Source organism: Cnephaeus nilssonii (genome assembly GCF_951640355.1).
Source record: "Cnephaeus nilssonii genome assembly, chromosome: 18".
NCBI classification, from domain to species: Eukaryota; Metazoa; Chordata; class Mammalia; order Chiroptera; family Vespertilionidae; genus Cnephaeus; species Cnephaeus nilssonii.
Genome location: NC_137089.1, coordinates 11,441,422 through 11,458,099, shown reverse-complemented (window position 1 = coordinate 11,458,099; position 16,678 = coordinate 11,441,422). Strand labels below are relative to the sequence as shown.

General features: G+C 45.6%; 1 protein-coding gene across 1 annotated transcript in view; it reads left to right on the top strand.

Annotated features, from left to right (window-relative positions):
* The first annotated feature begins 1,652 nt into the window (after window positions 1–1,652).
* The window catches only part of NIPAL2 (NIPA like domain containing 2), a 66,257-nt gene continuing 51,231 nt past the window's right edge, over window positions 1,653–16,678 (top strand). Inside the window, exon 1 of the mRNA XM_079796697.1 lies at window positions 1,653–1,854. Coding sequence (XP_079652823.1) covers window positions 1,744–1,854 — 111 coding nt within the window. The 5' untranslated portion in view covers window positions 1,653–1,743. The remainder of the gene's footprint in view (window positions 1,855–16,678) is intronic.

The window sequence follows — 16,678 nt, the reverse complement described above, 5'->3', positions numbered from 1 at the left end:
GAGACATTCTTCAGCCCTAGCTGGTTTGGCTCAGTGGATAGAGCGTTGGCCTGTGGACTCAAGGGTCCCGGGTTCGATTCCGGTCAAGGGCACATGCAAGGGTTGTGGGCTTGGTCCCCAGTAGGGGGTGTACAGGAGGCAGCCAATCAATGATTCCCTCTCATCATTGATGATTCTCTCCCTCTCCTTTCCTCTCTGAAATCAATAAAAATATATTTTAAAAAAAGAGACACTCTCAGATATTTATCCTCCTATATAATAAAAGCCTAATATGCTAAGTGTCTGACCTTTCGTTCGACCATCCGACCAGTCGCTATGACATGCACTGATCACCAGGGGGCAGACATTCCAAACAGTAGGTTAGCTTGCTGCTGGGGTCCAATGGATCGGGACTGGGTGAGACTGGCCGGACACACCCTGGATCCCTCCTGTGGTCCTTCCCTGCCCCAATCAATCGTGCACTGGTGGGGTCCCTGGGCCTGGCCTGGGCCCTGTCACAATCCGGGACCCCTCGGGGGATGTCGGAGAGCCGGTTTCAGCCAGATCCCCACAGGTCAGGCCGAGGGACCCCACCAGTGCACAAACCTGTGCACTGGGCCTCTAGTTATAAATAAATGAGCCTCTTAAAATTGGAAATATCTACCATATTAACTGCTCACTGAATATTTTGGGTGCTCAAGCAAGAAACGATACAACTTCTGAGACGACATGTCTTTTCTCTATCTGAAATTATTATTCCTCATTTTCTTCTCTCATTTGCACATTTCCCCTAAAAATCACTGGAAACGCCCTCTTCTCTTGAAGGTCTCTCAGGAAGTCTTGGCAGTCAATGCACATTGGATGAGAAGAATCTCAGCTTGGAGTAAACAACAAAAGATTTGCAAGTTCCAGAGCTTGGGGCAACAATACAGAATCACAAAGTTCTACAGGTGAGAGACACCTGGCAGAGAGAAACCTTGGGAGTAACACGGCACAGGCTGCATACAGGTAAACCCAGAACATCTGGTTACAGCTCCTTAAGACCATTAACAACAACGATCTCCCAGCCCGAACTCTGACATCAGCTGCTGGCAGCCCTTCAGCCAGTCCTCCTGGTTCCCTTGGAAGGAAACCCCATCGGGTCCCAAGCACAGGTTGGGGTCCTCCCGCTCCCACTGGGGGTCCTTTCCTTCCTTGCAGGAAGCCTCTACCCAGGGTCGGCACTGAGATTTCATCCATCCAACTTTCATCCTCGGGCTGCCTACAGTACTTGGGGAAACGCGTGACTTTCCCACATGCAAACAATTTAAAAATACAAGTGAGAAGCACTGCTAAGCGACAGGGAGCTGGAATTGCCAGGTGAGACCGGCGAAGGTAGCTGCTTTGGTCAGCCTGTGTCTCCCTCCCTTCCCATGCGCCCCGCAAACACTGACTCAGCGCCCACCAGCGGGGCTGGGCGGGCATTTGGCGAGGGTCCCGGCGCCGCCCTGACAGGTGCGGACCCCCTGGCCGGCGCGGTGACCTCCGAGGCCCGAGGATGCGGAGCGGGCGGGGCTCCCCGCGGGCCGGCGCGGGAGGAGGGGGCGGGGCGGCAGCGCACCTGCGGGGCGGGGGCGGGGCGGGAGCCAGGTGGCCCCGAGCACCCGCCCGGCCGGCCGCAGCAGGAAGCGGAGGCAGCGCGGTCCGGGAGCGGCCTGGGCGGGCGCGCCTCCTGTTCGACGGAGCAGCCCCGGGAGGCGGGAGCCCGAGCCGGAGCGAGACCCCATGGCAGGCCCCGGGGGCGCCGCCCTGGACGAGCTGTCCCGGAACTTCACGTACGGGGCGCTGGGCGCCGGCAACGGCTCCCTGTCGGGCGCCTGGTACCGCCGGAACCAGGTAAGGGCCGCCGCCCGCCGCCCGGTGCGCACCCGCGCGGGCCCCCTCCTCCGTGCCCGCCCGCCAGCTCTCCGGAGCACGCCCGCGGCCCACGTGGACCCGCCGGGCCGCTGTTTGCACACGCTGACGTCACTGCCCCTCGAGGGGGAGAGCGGGCGGGGGCGGGGCACCCTCGGCTTCCACCCCTGGGCACCAGTCACCCCCCGTCACCGGCAGTGGGGCGCACAGATCTGCGGCTCTGGCCTCCGCACGTCATTCCTGGGCCGCTGGGTCCAGAACAATCCGCCCCTCCAGCCTGAATCTGCCTCTCCTCCCGGAAGGATTCTTGGGGTGTGGGGTGAATCCTCCTGCATCCGTATCCCCCCAGTTAACAACCGTGACAGCCCCTTCTCAGAAGCAGGGGGCTCAGGAAGGGCCCCCGCGCAGGTGCCCCGCGTGCGCGCCCCGCGGGTGCGTTCCCAGAGCCCCTGCAGCTCTCCGTGCCCGCGCGGGAGCACCTTACTCGCAGGGGCACCTGCCTGGCTCTCCCCTTCTTTCTCTCCGGCCCTTTAGGGAACACTGCCAGCCCAAAGAGCACCAGGTTACGCCGCAGATAAACATTTAACGACAGCGAAGGGGCTTGGAGCTGCCCTTGAACTTGGGGCTTGGTCTGAGGTCAGGAAAAGGTCCCGGAGGGGCCCTGCTCTGGCTGCCGTTATCCTCTCTAGTGGGGACAAGTGACCCGAGAGGGCGGATTGCAGGCTTCCTCCCGCCTTACTTTGTTCTGGTTCTTGAACAAATCCGTGGGCCCTTTTATTTTACAACAATCTAGCCATTGGTTGCTGTTGGTCGAAAGCAGAGTTTTTTTAGCCAATAAACAAATGTCTAGGATCCTTGTATGCATAAAAGGCATTTTGAATGTCGGTTTCTGAAATGTTGAAATATCATTTTCAAAAATTTAACACAAGATTATTTGTGTAAAGACAAAGTAAGCAGGTTCACCGTAGCTTTCCACTGAAGGGAAGAGTGTTGCTTTAAGTCTTACCACAAAATATACTAAAACAGGAAAAGTGTGGGGCCCCAGAGCCTCTTGATTACTGTATGTAACACATTCCCTGTCTCCTTTCTTCTAGTCACAGGAGTTAGAAAGAAAATTGCTTCCTAGGGGAAGTTCTTTGAGTACGTGTTGTATTATGCTAATGCTAGTATATGTGATGGGTGTGTTACAAAGTGCTTATGGGAGAAGCACTCCTAATAGGAGTTTAGGAATGACTTTTTCTCTTTTGGTAAAGAAATGAGAGTGTTAAGACCTGTGGGCTACCATGGCATCATCCAAAACAGGAGAAACCATTGTGTTCGCAGCGGAAGCCTCTGTCGTCATTAGTCTTCCTTTATTTAATGTTTCCTGGAATTCAAGACTGTCTTGGCTTTCTGACGCCTGAATACAGATGACCACGTGACATAAATGTGAGGACTTTGTTTGCAACTCTTGACTTGCCTTTGACGATATATTTATACAGGTTCGAAAGGCTGTACCCAAAATAGGCTAATTGAAATGACTCGGCTGGCACTTAAACTATAGCTAGTTTGAGGGAAGACCATATCCACTTTTCCCATTATTGTGCAAATTTAGGCTGTCTTATAAGACTGTCATATTTTACCCTTTCAGTAATTGCATTTGTTTTTAAGCAAAAGTAAAAAATTGATTTCTTTATTCATTTGGCCAACGTTTTATTGAATGCCTCTAGTGCTAGCCAGGCCAATAAAAGTAAAATGGAGTTTAATTTTTCTTCTTCTTCTTCTCCTCCTCCTCCTCCTCCTCCTCCTCCTCCTCCTCCTCCTCCTCCTCCTCCTCCTCCTCCTAACTAAAAAATAGAAGGCTGAAAATGAGGATGGCTGAAGAAAAACAAAATGTGAAATAAAACTTTAGGACTCCCACACTCAAAATTAGCCTTGGTTACTGGAAAGCCAGGGTTTAATCAGTTTTATCACAACTTAAATATTTGGACAGTGTCTGTTTACTGCGAGCCCAGCTCTCTGTGTCCCTCCAGTGATAACCATCAGATCTGATTAATTAACCTCACTCCTAGAAAAAGACCAACTCCCCTGAAACCCTTTTCTGTGAGAGATGAATATGTAACAGTGGCCCCCTAGCATCAGTGTTGTCTCAGGAAGATCTGAGTACTTTAAAGGAGGAACTCTCAAAGCAAGCAGAAAGTAGTGGGGGGAGAGTAGTAGTGGGGAAAATGTTTTGGGGAGACAGGGAAGTGAGGCCTGCCTATACAAGTGTGGATGCAGTAGAGTTCTACAAAGATATTTTCTTTATGTCCGATCCACAAGTTTTCAGTATAAAAGGACAATGTTTCTAAAATGGTAATTGCACTCCCTGTTTTGTACAAAGCACAGTAAGGATATTCAACATACAATAGTCTCCCTCCATCCTGTGAGGGACCCCCAGTGAATGCCTCAAACCACAGATAGTACCAAATCCTTTATATACTATGTTTTTTCCTATACATACATGCCTGTGATAAAGTTTAATTTATAAACTAAGCACAATCAGAGATAAACAATAACATAGCAAAATAGAACAATTGTACCAATACACTTTGGTATTAAAAGTTATGTGATTGTGGTCACTTTCTCAAAATATTGTAACTACCTCTGACTTGAAATAAATGGCTTGGTGTCACAGATTCTGGCAATCCCTTGCTGAAGTCTTCCTAGAGCAGGGGTCCTCAAACTTTTTAAACAGGGGGCCAGTTCACTGTCCCTCAGACCGTTGGAGGGCCGGACTGTAGTTTAAAAAAAACTATGAACAAATTCCTATGCACACTGCACATATCTTATTTTGAAGTAAAAAAACAAAACGGCAAAAACACCCGCATGTGGCCCGCGGGCCGTAGTTTGAGGACGCCTGTCCTAGAGGCTCAGTGCTTTCAGGTGCAACTCATTGCCATCAATTGAAACTTACATTGTCTCTTCCACCCACAAATGTGATGCCTTTTCCATCTGAACTGGGCACTTAAACTGTGGCCATAGCTTTTGCAGTTTGAGGTGCGACCACAAAATAGCATGAGTTTCTTTTTTTTTTTTAAATATATTTTATTGATTTTTTACGATGGGAGAGAGTTAGAAACATCGATGAGAGAGAAACATTGATCAGCTGCCTCCTGCACACCCCCTTCTGGGGATATGCCCGAAACCAAAGTACATGCCCTTGACCGGAATCAAACCTGGGACCCTTCAGTCCATAGGCCGAAGCTCTATCCACTGAGCCAAACCGGTTAGGGCTAGCATGAGTTTCCTTTTCTTTCTTCACAATTTCACAAATAGAAAATTCATTCTTACTATAGATCTTAGCAACCTCAGCCTACAAGGTGTTTCTCCCGCCCTCACCCCCACCCCCTTTAAGTTGAGAATGCTCACCTTTTCATTTAAAGAAAACACTTTCTTTACATCTTGTCTTTGGCATATCCAAGTTGTCAGCATCACTACTCTTGCACTTGGGGGCCATTGTCAGGTAAAATAAGGGTGACTTGAACACAAGTGCTGGGATACTGCAACAGCTGATCTGACAACCAAGATGGGGGGTGACTACTGGGCAGGGAAGCGTATACAGCATGGATACGTGGAACACATGTCCCAGGTGGGATGGAGCCAGGAGGCCCGAGATATCATTGGGCTTCTCAGAATGGCATGAAGCTTAAAACTTACGAATTATTTATTTCTGGAGTTTTCTATTTGATATTTTCAGACCACAGTTGATAGCTGGTAACTGAAACCACAAAAAAGCAAACCTGTGGATAGGGGGTGGGGAGGCTACTGTGATCTTCATACTCAAACCCTTCTTTCCAGGAATGTTATTAGGTGTTTGGGGGGAATGAGCTATGCAGGTAACTCCAAAACAAGGCAGTATGTGGTGCGTGTCATGTGAGTTAAATAAAGTCCTATGGAGATTCAGAGCGAGGTGGCTTTTGGCAGGGACCATCAGAGATGTTTTGTGGAGAGGCGGTATGTGAGCCGGACACTAAAGATGGACAGGATTTCACTGATGGGAGATCCAGATGCTTTGCATTCCAAGAAAAGGAAAAGTCTGGGAATGAAGGAGCAGCCTGCGTGGCCTGGGCATTTTTGTACCCGGAATAGAAGTCAGTGGCCATTCCGGTTGTAGTGGAAGACTAATTGTAAGGTGGAAATATAGTTTGGGGTCTTAGGTATAGGCATGGATTGCCTTGCAGGACTGGTTAAGGAGTTTGGAGTTTCCTTCAAGGAACCATTGAAGGTTTTCTGAGAAGGGCGTTTGAGAAAGCGAATTAAATAAAATAAATTTAAATTAGGGTTAGCAGGATGCAGAGGCCTCAAACTGGCCAACTGTGGACCCTTTCCAACACAGAGATGTCTTGTTAGACCTACAGAGAGGTTTAGAAAATGTTTAATGCATTGCCAACCTTTAAAAATGAATAGACGATATAGGAAGTTTCCATGATCTCTTTAAATATTAGACATTCGAGCAACACTTGGCCCCCTTTCCCACGTGGTAACTGTGAGCTGGAGTTGACAGTTTAGAACAGCTGTGCTCCCCACTTAAGCCCCTATCTTTGCTCTCATCCTTTAACCTGTTGGCCCTATAGGCAATTTGCAACCAGTGTTAGAGACTGTTGTCTGTTCTTCGCTGTTGACTGGTTAAGTGTTCTTGGGCAAGTCACTCTGAGCTTCACTTTCTTTACCTGTAAAACTAGGTTTGAAATAGTTCTCCAGGCTCCAAATGCTAAACCGCCCTAGCCGGTTTGGTTCAGCGGGTAGAGCATCAGCCTGCGGACTGACGGGTCCTGGGTTTGATTCTGGTCAAGGGCACATGCCTCGGTTGCAGACTTGATCCCCAGCCCTGGTCAGGGTGCATGCAGGAGGCAACCAATCGATGTGTCTCTCTCATCATTGATGTTTCTATCTCTCTCCCTCTCCCTTCCTCTCTGAAATCAATAGAAATATATTTTTAAAAACTAAAATAAAAAAAATTAAGGGCAAATCAACAAGGTTTTAGAGGGGATAGAAGAATGTGGGAAATAATGTGAAGGAGGGGTTTTGCTACTGGTTCTTTAAGTTTATGCACAGCATATTGCTAAATATATAAATTCACAAGAACATTGTCAAAAGGTTCATTCTGCATAGGGTGAATGAAAATTCAGAATTTTTGATGTCCTTTATTTGAACTTTTGATTTTCAGGGACTTGAATTTTTAAAGTCAACATCTTTAAAGGAAAACTGATACAACTTGGCAGGGAAGAGGCAAAGCAAAGAGACTGACATTTGTTATGCATTTACTATGTGACACTTTATAGCTATTATCTCATTGGAGCCCCCAACAACCTCGTAAGGTACCTATTATCCTCACTGTTCACGTAGGAAACTTGTGTTAAATAACTTGCCTCAAGTTCTTACAGCAAGTAGGTTTAACTGCAAAGCTATTTTTATTCCATGCCTGAAGGCCATTGCTTAGAAACTCGGCTTGAAAAGAATGTGGTGGTGAGAGTAAATGGGAGGAGGGGGCAGTGCATATGGCTTTTCACAGTGTTCTAAAAAAATAGCGTTGAGTTTCATATCGCCCCTTTATTGATGTTGCCTTCCCTCCATCTATCTCTTTTCTGCTGGTAGCTGCATCTTACTGTCTCTTAAAGAAAAGTGCCAAAATTTACAAATAGTCAAAGGGCCAGGTTCAGGTTGCTGAACTTCTCCATTTTCTTCCCAAGAAAAATCCCTTTTTTTGTTTGTTTGTTTTAATGCATATTGATTTTTTTTTTTTTTTGCCTTCCTTATGTATACAACAAGCACATCCCCTTTACCAGCTATTCTGTGAGTTATGTGTGTAAGGCAGCAAGAAGAGGGAAGAAAGATTACCTCAAAGCAACTCTGTCAGAGCGTTTGTGATCATAATGAGGATCCCGTGGTTCTTGTTAGAGGAACAGCGTTTTAATGCGCTTGTGGATTTGGCAGACCAGGTGTTTGCGTTTAAATCTACCTGCTACCCTCTTGATGGCTTGGTTCATACGAACTAGTATGAATATTGGCATTGATGCAATCAGAAAAATTCAGGCTGTGGGCAACTTTGCCAGTTTATGGGTTTATAAGACTCACTTTCTTCATAAGTCATGTTTACAAGAAAAACAAAGGGAGAGAATGAATGGAGAGAGAACCTGTAGATTAAAATAGACCTACCCGTCCCGTTTGTAATTTTTTGAGGTAACTCCACACTGCTTCCCACGGTGGCTGCAGCAATCTGCATTCCCTCCAGCAGTGCACGAGGGTTCTCTAGGTGATTCCACTTCTGGGAATGCATCTGAAGAAACCTGAAGCGCTAATTTGAAAGGATATACCCACCCTATGTTCGTTGCAGATTATTTACAATAGCCAAGATTTGGAAGCAGCCCAAGTGCCCATCAATAAGTGAGTGGATAAAAAACAGTTGTGGTACATTTAAAAATTGGACTACTACTCAGCCATAAAAAAAAAGAAGGAAATTTTACCTTTCATGATTGCATGAGTGAGAGTGTTATGATACCTGTAGAGTATTATGCTAAGTGAAATAAGCCAGTCAGAGAAAGACATAACCACATGATTTCACTTATATGTGGAATCTAATGAACAAAATAAACTAACAAACAAAATAGGAACAGACTCACAGATACAGAGAACAGACCGACAGCTGTCAGAGGGGTGTGGATAGGGGGGCTGGCTGATAAAAGGAAAAAGGATTAAGCAACAAACAAACACCTCATAGGCAGAAAACAGTATGGTGATTACCAGAGGGAAAGTGGGGTAGGAAGAGGTAGGAGAAGTAAAGGAGGGATAAATGGTGATGGAAGGAAACTTGACTTGCGATGGTGAACACACAATACAACATGCAGATGATGGAATATAGAATTGTACCCCTGAAACCTATATAATTTTATTAACCAATGTCACCCCAATAAATTCAATTTAATGATAATAACTAATTAAATAAATAAAATATAAAAAAATAAAACAAATGAAATAAAATAGACCTAACAGTGCAATCAGAAAAAAGACAACCTTCAATTGCAGTATTTCCGGATGCAGACTTGGGTGACAGAACTCTAAGGGAAAGCAAGGGAGTGATTGCCATACAGTCAGGCCAGTGGTTCCTTTAAGGAAGGGAGGGGATGTGATGAGATGGGGCAAAGGGAGGGCCTTGGCTGCATGCCCAATTTCTGTTTCTTGATCTGGATGGTGTGATAAGGGTGTTTGCCTTATAATAATTCATTTCATTCATCTATATCATTCTCCTTGCAGTTATCTGTATCTATTCTACAATTTTTAAAAGTTTAAAAATAATATTGGCCTTGCCATAACTGTTCAGCTCACATGTTTTATCCAGATAACGTGGGAAATGCTATGCTGTATTTATTTTATTTGCTTATGAGGATTATTTAAATAATTTCTTTTTTTAATGTTGGTGATTGTTCAAATTGGCATTTGAAAGCTTACCAGGGCAAGGATGACATTCCCCCAAGATATCCTTTTTGTTCTTGTCTCATGCCGTTTTGAAGCTCAGTCTTTTTACTGGATGTGTTAGCAAGTTTCTTAATTTCCCCTAATTGTAGCTTTCTCTATTGAAATTACAATGATAATAACACTATGTACCTATAGAGATGGTGTAGGAATAAAATAAGAGAACGTGTGTCAAATACTTAGCTAAATGCTCTGCATACAAAGAGCACTCGTAAGTACTAGCTATTAGTAATAGGTTGCAGCCCACCTAGATTATAAGACATGTCACAAAAGGTGCAGTACTTCTAATAATTAGTCATCGGTCTTAGCTCATGACAAGTGGAAATAAGAGGAAGATGTATCAGTGATTTGATGAGGTGTTGCTTTCTTGAATCTACAATCACTGCTTTCTCTATACCTCATACCTTTCTCACTCCCTTTGATGTTTGCCTCCCCTTCCCTCTTCAGATGTACTCACATTCCAGAACACTTCCTAATGAACCTTCTAATTGGAAAACTTGTCTTGAAGTACGAAAGCAAGGGTTCTTCACAGGCCTTTTACCACTTTCCAGGCGTCTGGGTTGGGGATCTGGGAACAGCTGACAGATATTTTGGTGGCAGTAGTGGGATCACATCTTCAGACACCAACTGTAGTTTAGCCCTCCAGTAGGACCAGCACCCCTAGCCTGGGAAGGTACATACAGTGTTAGTATTAAGACTTTGATGCCATTTATTTTAACTTGGGTTGTTGTTTTTTTCCTGAAAGTCCAACATTCCTCTGAGTGGAAGGGGAAGAGAGAGAGAGAGAGAGAGAGAGAGAGAGAGAGAGAGAGAGAGAAGGAGAAGAAGAAGGAGGAAGAGGAGGGGGAGGAGGAGGAGAGAAGGAGGAGGAGGAGGAGGGAGAGGGAGAGAGAAAGAGAGAAACATCAATGTGAGGGAGACACATCAATTGGTTGTTGCCTCCTGCACACACTCTGACTAGTCCAGGGAATGAGCCTGCAACCCAGGTATGTGTCCTTGACTGAAATGGAAACCGCAACTCTTTGGTGCACAGGCCAATGCTCTACCACTGAGCGACACCGGCCAGGGCCAGTTTATACCTTTTATAACCCGCCCCCACCGCCCCTGTGTTCCCAGTCTATCCTGAGTCATGAGAGTATCATAATTGCCTGGGGACTGGCAGCTAACGCTCCACTGCCCCTCCACGTAACTCTCATCATGTGCACACCTGTGAGACGTTTGCCTCCCCTGTCACCTGCCTGGAACTTGGGTCACTCCCCACACGGCTAACATATGTTTAGTTATGCACTCCGCACCTCTCTGACGATTGTGTTTGTCCTGGCATGGCTCCTCAGGGACCCGCCCTGGCCTTGGCAGGGCATAAAGAGCTCTGCCTAAAGTGAACGCCCTGCTGCCTGCCCCCCCGCGGACACAATGGTGTCTTAAATCACCTACTCTGCACCTCTCAGATGGTTTCTTCTTTCCATAACTTGGGCCGCCGGCCTCCCTTCGTTAGCTTGCAGTAGGAGTCCCTCTTTCTTCTGGCCTTTGTACTTGGCTTCCCTACCAAGAATGCTTTGTGAGTTAAGAGGCTTAATTTGCAAGTCACAGAAAACCTACAATTTGACATTAACTGGCTGAAATAATCAAAGAAATTAATCCATGTGGGTGACATGAAAGGCCAGAAGAAATATGGGTTCACATAAACCTTCATTCAGAGGCTTTAACAGATTCTCACCCTCCTCTTCAACTTTTGTTCCTCGGGGTTGTGGGTCCCATGTTTAGTAGGCTTACCACTCTACCCTACATTTTCCAGAAGAGAAAGCTCAACTGTCTCAACCTACTCGGGCTTTAGTCTGACTAAACGAGGTTAGGTCCATGTCCTTTCCTGTACCAGTCACCAAGGCTAGACGTACCTAGGCTTGCTGGGCTTGGTGTCCCCAAAGAACATGGGAACGCTTGGGAAGGGCTGGGTGAAAGAGGGTTCTGTGATCAAAAGAAAGGGATACTACGTGGCCCTAATGCAGAGCCCACCAGGTGGGCTTCATTCCTCCTCCTGTGGATGAATGTCTTCTTGGGCAACTCTCAGGTTAACACCCCTCCCAACTCACCTGTGACCTTCCCTCTGTATCCTGTCTCGCAGGAGCAACCCCTGAAATGTAGCTCCGTATTTAGCCTTCCTTGTCTTTGTGAGGGGACATGAGCCATCATCTCCTTCAAAACATTTTTGCTAACATCATCACTAAGCAGTGACTTAAAAAAGAACGACTAGAAAGGCCTGTCTTGCCTCCTGATGTCAAAGTCAAAGGGAATCAGCTGGCAAAGGCAGTGTCCCTGGCTCAGTCCCTGCCTTGCCTCTGCCTGATTAGCAATTTTTTACCATCAACAGCCACCTCTGTAGTAGGCAGGAATCTTCCAAGAGATAGTGGATTTAGGAAAAAAGGCATGGTATGTGAGTGCAATGCTGCACTGAGTCCTAGAAGCCATTTAGCATTGCCAATATCTAATTCAAGTTCAAAGAGAACCCTGTGAATTCTGGGGGTTCTTTATTTCTTTAGGCTCTGGACTTGCAGAGCTCTGACTGTCCCAGGGCTGTTTGGAAGGTAGGTGCACTGTGTTCCCTTCTGTCACAGCCCACGTTAAGCTTGATCAGCTCATTGACAATAAGGGCCTGGATGCAGCCAACATTCCACTCAATACAAATCATAAGCAGAGAGCCCTTCTCAACAGAGCAGTGTTGGGAAGTGATGTCAAAGAAATCAGAAAACATGGACTGTGTCCTCAAAATGTAGCTACATAATGTGGGAGAGAGAGAAAGAGAGAGAGAGAGTGGTAGGGGGGGGTGGAATATGCTTTAGAAATACTTGAAAAACAACATTTGAAGGACTGGTGTGACGCTGCCCTCTTATACTCCCTGATGGATGCTTTATGGTAAGCCTCCAGGACTGGCATGGTAGGACAGTTATGTAATCATAAATAAGAGAGCCAAAGAAGAGGAGGAAATAATTGTCATATACCTTTGGATATGGCAGCCTGACTCACAGCAGCAGAGAAACGTGTGGTTCTCTGTGACCACACACACGTAGACCATTTTATTATTCGTATGAAATACACTTGCAGACCCAAGTCACAATCACCACTGCTAAGTTCTGTGGGTGTCATATGTAGGTTGGCCTTGGAGTGTGTTGGGATGTGGCTGCTGGATCAGTAGGATGTGAGAATTTAGCCAGGAATGGGGGCTTGGGGGTAGGAGGTATTATCTTGGCTATGAGGACTGGCCCTTTAGAGGCAACGCAGAGCTCACATAACAATGCCCAAGAGGTGTAGGCAACTTGAACTGGATCCCTGCCTTGCTGTCAGAAAGACCTGGTCTGGGGGTGGGGAGGGCCACGGGAGTCTGGCAAAGGTCTATCAGTGATTGGCAATGTCATGGTCCCTCCCCCATACTGAGGCAGAAACTCTCCCTGTGGCTGGGGCCTGACATGGACAATAGGGTTCAGCCTTCAGGGGAATGGATCTGGCAAAATACAGCCAGAGTTCAAGGTAGGCACTGCTTTCAAAGGGGACATGTACTGCAGAAACCCAGACAGGTGTGGCCAAGACTGGTAACTAAGCCCGCTCTCAAGTTTCCAGCTTTAGGGTAGGAAGCCTCTTCCAAACCCTGGGCTGGCCCTGCAGAAGGCAGCCTGCCATCTGCTTCTTTGGAAACAAAAGCTTTCAGGTTTTTGCCCTAACCGGTTTGGCTCAGTGGATAGAGCGTCGGCCTGTGGACTGAAGGGTCCCAGGTTTGATTCCGGTCAAGGGCATGTACCTTGGTTGCGGGCACATCCCCAGTAAGGGGGTGTGCAGGAGGCAGCTGATCTATGTTTCTCTCTCATCCATGTTTCTAACTCTCTATCCCTCTCCCTTCCTCTCTGTAAAAAATCAATACAATTTATTTTTTTAAAAAAAGCTTAAAGATTTTTAAAATTATGACGATGACTATCTATATTTATAAGAGCCTAAGTGACCAAATGACCAAACAACCAACCGGTCGATGGGTCGCTATGATGCACCCTGATCACCAGGGGACAGACGCTCAACGCACAGGATCGGGCTCCCTCCTGTCTGGATCGGGCCTGCAGGGATCGGGCTGAAACCGGCTATCTGACATATCCCGAGGGGTCCCAGATTGCGAGAGGGTGCAGGCCAGGCCAAGGGACCCCACCAGTGCACAGATTCGTGCACCAGGCCTCTAGTGTTCTTATAAAATGTGAAACTCAGGGGAGTTTATATTGATCTGAATGCAAACAATAATGTTCAGAATGTCCTTGTTTCAAAGATTCCCTTTCCATTATATGGGATAGATTTGTTTTGTGATAGAACCAAGTTTAAGACTTCCTTAACTGATGTCTCACCTTTCTTGACTATCGTTGCTCTCCTTTTAACAAAGTGTTAAAAGCCCCAGAGGATGTGTTATTAAATGTATTACTTTTCCCAAAAATTTGTTCTGCTGAAACAAATTTCTCAAGAGCAGAACCATAATGGCTTCTTAGTAAGCTTGGTAAGGCTTATCCTCAGTGGAGTTCAGTTTTTAAAAATAATGAGTGTACAATTATGTAAGTAAATGTGTTCTAGAGTAAAAGAAAAAAATGTAATAGTTCTTAGTTGTATTGGAAGGCAATATGTTGGGCTTTTCTACCTAGGTTTTAAGGTTTATAAAAAAAAATGGCATGGAACAACAGCATCGATATGCCGTGTTATGTAACCCTGACCTTCTTTGCTGGCTTTAAATCACCAGATTTGGATTCAGTGTCATGAGACATTCTCAGGAGAGAAAGGCAATAACCATACTGTTGTCTGTGTTTATGGGTTTGTGTGTGGGTGGGTATGTGTGTGTTTAACGCATAGGCACAGACAACAGTATTGTGATTACCAAAGAGAAAGGAAGTTGAAGAGGGTGAAGACAGGGGGAATAAATGGTGATGGAAGGAGACTGGACTTGGGGTGGACACATAATACAGCATACAGATGATGTATTATAGAATTGTACACCTAAAGCCTACACAATTTTATTCACTAATGCCACCCCAATAAATTAAGTAAAAATAAAATGAAGGAGCCAACCACAAGGACAATGAAAAAACAACAGCAAACAAAACAACCAACAAAAACAACAGGAAGAGAACACCATCCAGGAGAAAATGCCTTAGAGTTTGACTGCAGAGTGGGAAGACACAGCTGTCAGAAGTATTAAAATCTTGCATCCATAAAAAGGATTGGAAAACACTTGTCTCAAACTATTTAACACGGGCACCATTGTAGTAGTTCATAGATAGATGCTGCTTTGAGCCTCCAAAGAAAGGGCCAGATTCCAGCCCCCTGAATATCTCCAGAGGAATGTTTTACGGCACGAACTCCAGAATCTGTAGGCAAAACAGTGAGCGAGCTGTTCCCTGTGCTGGAATGCTCTTCCCTCCTCTTCCCATAGTGGCTACTTCCTGGTGCTCCCACCTGAGCTACATGCTGTCTTCGCAGAGGCCTTCGTGGGCCACCCACCTCGCACCCTCTATGGCATTACTGTATGTTCGTCTCCCAGTTTTCACTAGATGTATTTTATTGTTTATTTGTTGCTGATCTGTCTCCAAGGAAAATAACCTACTTGAGAGCAGAGTCTGTCTAACGTGTTCTCTGCTGTATCCCCATAGTTGGAACTCATAGTTGTAGCAGGTACTCAATAACTATTTCTTGACTTAGATGGATGAGTGGTGGGTAGGAGGATGGATGGATAGAGGAATGAACAAATAAATTACTTTACATAAATAAATAATTAAAAAAGAAAGGCAATAACCTTTCAGCATACAATAAGCAAGATAAATTAAAAATCTGTTTGCCCAGCCGGTGTTGCTCAGTGGTTGAGCAGTTGACCTTTGAACCAGGAGATCAGGAGGTCATGGTTCAATTTCTAGTCAGGGCGCATGCCTGGGTTGCGGGCTCAATCCCCATTGGGGGCCTGCAGGAGGCAGCCAGTCAATGATTCTCGCTCATCATTGATGTTTTTTATCTCTCTCCCTCTTCCTCTCTGAAATCAATATATATAGAATTTTTTTTTAAATCTGTTCCTGACTGAAATGTTTTCTTCTCTTTCACATATGGGATTTTAGTTTTAACTCAGCTTGGGATAGTGTTGCAGACAACTCAGTTACATACAAGGGCAATGAGATTAGTGGTAAGGATAGTCCAACCCACTCAGTAATCTGAAAAGTATTGCGTATTTCAGGTTGTCACCAAAGTTGGCTGCTATGAATGTGAATATTGTTACTTCATGGCCCTGGTGTAATTAACTGTCTTCACTGCCCCTACTTACTTCTTCTCTGAACTCCTGAAGTCTCCCTTCCTGGAATTGGTCTTCTGATCCCTCTTCTTGCTTCCTGCCAGTCCATCCTCCACACTGCAGCCAGGAAAAGACTGACATACAAATAGCTATATCTGTAGCATTTTATTTCTTAGGACAAAAAACAAAGATGTAAATGTTTTGTGTTTTCAAAATTATTTTATTTTTTATAACAACTTTCTTAAAATATAATTCCCATTCCATACAATTCCTCATTTAAAGGGTACAATTCACTGGTTTTAGTATATTTACAGAGTTATGCAGCCATCACCACAATAATTTTAGAACATTTTCATCACCTCAGAAAGAAACCCTCCACCCTTTAGCTTAAACCCCACGTCTCCCATCCTTCCCAACCCTAGGCAACCACAAATCTGTTTTCTATCTCTATACATTTGCCTGTTCTGGACCTTTCAAATAAATGGAATCATAGGATATGTGGTCTTTGTGACTAGACTTTTTTTCACTTAGCATAAACTTCTCAAGGCTTACCTAGGTCGTAGCATACATCAGTGCGTCATTCCTTTTTGTGGCTGAATGATATTCATTGTATGAATGTACTACATTTTGCTTGCTCATTAGGTGATGGACGTTTGAGTCATTTCCACTTTGGGCTATTATGAATAACTAGAGGCCTGGTGCACGGATTCATGCACTGGTGGGGTCCCTTGGCCTGGCTGCGGGGATTGGGCCGAAACCAGCTCTCCGACATCCCCCAAGGGGTCCCAGATTGTGAGAGGGTGGTTTTCAGGTGACACACCTTGGAATCAGGCTCCCTTCTCTCTGGTTCCAGGTGCATCAGCCGAAAACTGCAACTGCTAAGTCACAGCAGCTCGGCAGCTCCTGTGTTGAGCCCCCTGGTGGTCAGTGCACGTCATAGCTTCTGGTCGATAAGGTTGGCCTGTTGCTTAGGCTTTTATATATATAGATGCTGCTATGAATGCTTGTTGTACAGGTTTTTGT